At 43.9% G+C, this 6219-nt stretch overlaps 1 protein-coding gene across 1 annotated transcript; it reads right to left on the minus strand.

Moving 5' to 3' along the window:
- Positions 1-4173: 4173 nt before the first annotated feature.
- On the minus strand, positions 4174-5830 carry AUH (AU RNA binding methylglutaconyl-CoA hydratase). The gene has a single exon (XM_033954432.1). It carries the CDS (start codon positions 5577-5579, stop codon positions 4653-4655), a length of 927 nt encoding a protein of 308 aa, XP_033810323.1. The 5' UTR covers positions 5580-5830; the 3' UTR covers positions 4174-4652.
- Between the last annotated feature and the right edge of the window lie 389 nt (positions 5831-6219).

The raw sequence follows: 6219 nt of genomic DNA on the forward strand, positions 1-6219 counted from the left end.
GAGTTGGAGGGAGGGGTAGGCCCCCCTAATAATAGGGAAGTTTCCAGGGGGTTAGGAGGACTTACCGGTGGTAAAGCACCTACCGGGGTCAGATGTTTATCCATTGGACCTTTGATCTCATTTGGTCCGGTCTTTCCTTTAACACTGCCTTTTCTTTTTCCCATCAAAACAGAAAGGAGCAGAGTTCCGTGCTTGATGCTCCTCGGAGCTACGCCCCTTTGGATGCGCACCCATGGGCATATGCCCACTCCCGCATCCTGCGGGGTGGGTGGCTGATGCAGAGCCTGCTAAGGTCCCTCCGCGTCAGGTAGGGATGTCCAAGAAAGTGTCTGCTGCTCAAATGGCTCCAGATCCCGCTTGACACCGCGGGGTGGGCAGCTGATGTAGAGCCTGGTAAGGTCCTTCCGCATTAGGCAGGGACATCCAGGAACGTGCCTGCTGCTCAAATGGCTCCCGCTTGACACCGCAGGGTAAGCAGCTGATGTGGAGCCTGGTAAGGTCTCTCCGCGTCAGGCAGGGATGTCTAGGAAAGTGCCTGCTGCTTAAATAGCTCCCACTTGACACCGCGGGGTGGGCAGCTGATGTAGAGCCTGGTAAGGTCCTTCCGCATTAGGCAGGGACATCCAGGAAAGTGCCTGCTGCTCAAATGGCTCCCGATCCGGCTTGACACCGCGGGGTGGGCAGCTGATGTAGAGCCAGGTAATAGCCCTCTGTTCCGCCACTAATTTCTGTCAAATGGGATGATCAGTGACACTCAGAAAAGAACACAGACAATATAAAGCATAAACAATAACACTTTATTATACTTATACATATAGATGAATATAAGAATAAAATAGCATCACCGTATCTCAGGCAAACACTCTTCCTTCACAATTGGGAATCCCTCAATAGATAGGCGAGTAGACACGGGAGACTGCCCCTTTAGACATCTTTGGACTTTTCTGTTCCTGGAGACGTCTTGGATTCTAATGTTAGGAGCAGAATCCCGTCCTTATAAAAGGGTGAACGCTGTTGAGTTCAAAAGCATAAACAGCTGGTCCTGCTATTACAATTAGAACAGCTGGTCCTGCTCTTTTGTTTTGACAACACCCAGGTCAGGATATCAGAAGGAGGTGTTGCAGAAACAGCTTCCATCTGGTTCCCTTTGATGTTGTTTTGGGCAACACTCAGGTCAAGGAGGTCAGAATGTCAGATAAGCAGACTTGTGGATACATGTCAGTAGTATGCTGAGTTTCAGTTACCCCCCCTGGCCAGTCCTTTTGATGCTGTTTGGGCAACTCCCAGGTCACAAAGGTCAAGATAGCAGATACTTGTTGTGGAAACCTTTGATGTTGTCTTGGCAACACCCAGATCAGATAAGTAGACTTGAGGAGACATATTACGTCAATTACCCCCTGGTCATAGGCATAACACCCTCTGTGTCAGGCAGAGACGTCCAGGAAAGTGCCTGCTGCTCAAATGGCTACTGCTCCCCCAGTACATATTTTAATTGTGACATTCAACCTTGCAGGTGCACCTTGATGATCTCACAATGAGGTCAGTATTATGCAGCTGCAAACCTCTATTTGCAAAGAAGTAGAAGCCATGCTAAGGACTGTATGTTTTTTCTGTTTGTAAGCTTTTGCAAATGAAGTTATGTATGCAATCTATATATATTTTTCATGTGCTTTCTTTGCTTTCAAGAATGAGCTGATTAGTCAGAAAACAAGGGTAGCTTTTTAGCAAAAAACCTAAAGCTATCTTTTTCATGTGCTATGCTTTAGTTAATTGATGTTTTCATCTAATTAGCAAATAGCATTGCTGTTTGTCCACAAAAATAGGTTTTCCATGCAATAGATCTGTTTTGATGTGCCCTGTTTATGTAGTGCCTTATTAAATGTAGTTTGAGCTTAATAAAGCAAAATTAAAAACCCAGTGAGCTATTTATCAGATCGCATTAAGGACGTCCAAGGAGTGCCTAAGTTCCATCCATAGAACTCAGATCTATTTGAAGCCCAAACTAAGCTCAAAAGTAATCTGATTTTCATTCGCCTATAATATAGGCATGATATGGACACCCTAGGTCATTCAGTGTTATGTAAATTAATTAAAGGATGTCTATATTGAAGCCTCGTCCATTCCACGCCCACACCTATTGTTAGGTGTGAGTTTTAAACATGGGCGTCCACAAAATTGTGCACAAATCTACAAAGTGGCGTCCACATCCTTTGGACACCTAAGTGCCTATTATTGCTCATTAAGGCTCTTAAATGGTTCATTATCCACTTACTTTAGACACCTAAGTCACTTTCAGTGTTAGGCATGATTTAGGCGCCCTCTATAGAATCAGGGCCAAGATGCTTACTTGTGTCCAGGGCTGTGGAGTTGGAAGCAATTGATGAAAATGTGCTGGCTCCAACTAAAACTCCTAATAGAATTAAATTATATGTCATGCAGTGTCAGAGCATTTGGTGCCCTGGGCCGCAGTAGAAACCTCTACCACTGCTTTCACAGATAACAATTTAATGAACCCATTTTTTTCAGGATATGTTTTACTTTTAGAATATATTTTGATATAAAGTTCTTTGATGATTACAAAATGTATTTATTTTATGATATCTATATTAGTGAAAGTAGCACCTTGAGATTGACATGGGTAGTTTGTCCCTGTCCCCTCCAACTCTGTCTGATCTCATCTGCACAAGCTTCAAATAGTTATGATTTTATATTGAAATCATTTTATTAAAGTATAAAAAGAAATAATATTCTTTACAACTGTCATTTTTTAAATCACAAATAAAGAATAAGAGTCAACAAAACCCATCTCCCCTTCACAAATATCCTCCCCACTATCGAGACAGCTGAACAAGCCAAATTACTACACAATGTGCATAGAAAAATCATGCTAACAGAAGACCTCAGTCACACACACAGAACACAAATGCCAAATCCATAATAGCTGACCAAAAATGATAAACATAAATTAAACCAAAATCCCACGAAGCCACACCTATGTAGTTCAACACCTATACAGATAGATAAATATAGGAGTCAGTCAAAGGTTATATGTACTGACTCCACAGCCGTGTTTGTGAAGTATGTGAGCCTCCAATATTAATTTAATTCATTTCTGTACCATCCTTTCATCCCACATGGCTTACAAAGTGGATTACAATAATTGAAGTAGAAAAGAAAAATTACAACATGTAAATTCATGTTATCTGTTCTGAGCTCCCTTGATAGAACAGTATAGAAAACAGAATGAATAAATAAACATGTTCTAAACCAATGTTTTTCAACCTTTTTACACCTATGGACCGGCAGAAATAAAATAATTATTCTGTGGACCGGCATCGGTCCGTGGACCGGCTGTTGAAGAACACTGGGCTAAGTCATGGGCCAGACCCCACCCATCTCTATCCAATCTCTACCCCAGACCCCGCCCCCATAATAGTACTAATTGCACCTTGCACGTCCCGTGCCTCATCTGGAAGCCTTCCCTCTGACGTTGCAACATCAGAGAGAAGGCTTCCGGTTCAGGCGCAGGATACCTGTAGGAGCCACTACCCGTGGCTTTGTACACTGAATCAGTTAGGAAGAGGGAACTGGCTCGAAGATAATGCCGCATCGATCGCACCGTGGACCAGCGGTTGAAGAACACTGTTTTGGGCCTGATGCACATGCTGGCCCTGGGGACCGGCAGGAAATTTCTGGGGACCGGCACTGGTTCGTGGACCGGTGGTTGAAGAACACTGTTCTAAACAACAAATAAGCAAATTAAAATACTAAAAAAAAAATAAGGCAATAAAATGGAAATAAGAGATGAAAAATGATAAAAAGCTGACATATTCTCCTTCCTCCAACGGCAATACCACACATTAAATCCCAAAGTACTGGTCAAAATGCCAGCCTTTCAAATAATTTTCTTCAATTTAACTCATTTGGAAGTTTATGCTGTAGCTTTGGAATGGCATCATTATATGATCACTATAACACAGTCAACTATTTAAATGCATGGAGAAGAGGAATTGTGAGATCTAAAGTATGTGTTGAGCTTAAAAATTGGAGTATACCTTAGAAGCTTCTTGCAGAAATGTTCTGGAACCTCACAACTGCCAGACTGTTTTTTTAACATTAATACTCAAAAGAAGAGAGGCATGGATTGGATATGAAACAGAGATGGACAACTCCTTTCTCATACATAATCTTTATTAGAAGGACAAGATCATCTTTTCCATTTCAGATTTGAAGGTATAATTTTACCAAAGAAGGTGGAGTTTCATTCAGAGCTAGATGCAGAATTACAAGCTCAAAACATGGGAGGTTGCAAGAAGGGGAGAAAGAAGCAGAGGATTCTGGTTTGAAAGGCAGTTTTGACAGAAGGATAGAAGTCCCCCATCCCCTTGAAGTGACTACAGTTCTGGAGCATCCATTTGTTGGTTTATGATGCTTTGAGTAGACTTCTCCTCTGCCTTTTCCTGCCAGGTCTGGGGTGGTTCTTGCTCTTTCTTGTTTCTCTCAGACTGATTTTACTTTTCCCAAAAGTGCAAAAGTATTTTTTTAAACTTTGGTGGCTTTATCTTTCCATGAGGTGCAGCCAAGTGTAGCTAAGGAGTACCTTAAAGCAGCCCAGTAAATTTCTACCTGGTTTGCCCATGCAACCCTATTTCCTACTCTCCTTTATAGTGTGGAGGCCTCTTCTCTTTAAAGGCAAGTAGGCCTTCAAGCCTGTCTTTTGTCGGAATTGTTTGAGCATAACAAGCTTCTTCTATAGCAAGGCCTGTTGCTAAATCAACTTCCATGCCTTGACTGATTGCCAGCTTTGCCATTCTCATAGCTACAGGCCCCTGAGGTATGAACTCTCTGGCTAAGGCCAACGCCTTCTTAAATGCAGCATCCCCCTCCTCATTCTGGTCAACTACATGGCTGACCAGGCCCATGCTCTTTGCCTCTTGTCCATCAACTATCCGTGCGGAAAATATTAGCTCCTTAGCCAAGGCTATGCCCACGGCACGGGGCAGCCGCTGTGTACCTCCAGCCCCGGGAATGATGGCTAACTTTGTTTCTACCAGCCCCATTTTGGCAGGAGAGGCAGCCACAATGATGTCACAAGATAAAGCCATCTCCAAGCCGCCACCTAGTGCAATTCCATCCAGTGCCGCAATGGTTGGAACAGGCAGATTAGCCATCTCATTCATTAAAGCTCTGGCCTTGGAGACAAATGGTGCTACTTCACTTGGGTGCATTTTGGCTCTCTCCTTCAGGTCTGCTCCGGCACAGAATATGCCGGGGACTTCGCTTCGCAGTATGACAGTCCGGACTTTCTTGTCGCCCTTCAGGGTTTCCAGAGTTTTTGCCATCATTTTCAGGAGGTTTTTGCTAATGGCATTTTTGGCGTGGGCTCGGTTCAGACCCAGCACCACCACCCCCTGCTCTTCCCCATGCAGGTAACTGACGCGCAGATCCTCATGGTCCTCCTTCCGCTCTGAGCTGCTACATCTCCAGGGCTGAGCTCTGACAGGGAAGGGAGAGCACAGCCGCACGCGCGGTAAGCTGAAGAATGCACGAGCGCCAATTAGACCCATCAACGGTGCCATCCTCCGTGCCTAGAGAGAACACCGCCCACGCTTCTTCCTTCCTTGCAAGTGATGACTGCCTTGTGGCACTGTGCCCTAGGTTCCTCCTTCCCCGCCTAGCGAGGAGAGAGAAGATTCCTCGCTGTCAAACTCTACACCGTTTCTCACCCGCAGTGCCACCGTGCATGGGCATAACACCCCCTTTTCCCACTGATTAAGCCATCGAGCTAATCTATTTGCCTTCCGGGTCAAACCTTATTTCTTCCTGTATCAGAATCCCCGGATGACCCCGACGTACTACTTATAGCACCGCCCCTTCTCCAGACTTTAACCCTTGAATGCAATTGTTCCAGGCCCGGAGCATTAATTCTACTAAATGTTGACGAAACTCTGGAATTTTTAAGACCCTGGAATCATTTTTTAAGTTTATGCTGGCATTTTAAAAATATTTCTGAAAGCTCTTCAAATTGTGTACAAATGGTTGTAAATTAAGAGAACTTTATTTATTCATGTATTCCCCCCCCCCCCCGAGGGGTGTCTATGGACAAAGCTTAATATATCAGGTCAAACGTCTCAATACGAGAAAACAGAAAAAAAAAAAACATTTGCACGGGTGAAATTAGTAGTGTATGTTTTCATTAACATGAACAAAACTACCACA

The sequence above is a fragment of the Geotrypetes seraphini genome, chromosome 8, assembly GCF_902459505.1.
Source record: "Geotrypetes seraphini chromosome 8, aGeoSer1.1, whole genome shotgun sequence".
Lineage (NCBI taxonomy): Eukaryota > Metazoa > Chordata > Amphibia > Gymnophiona > Dermophiidae > Geotrypetes > Geotrypetes seraphini.

Excerpts from the sequence above, each read along its gene's own strand:
- AUH (XM_033954432.1), bottom strand. The coding sequence starts at position 5,579 with ATGGCACCGTTGATGGGTCTAATTGGCGCTCGTGCATTCTTCAGCTTA.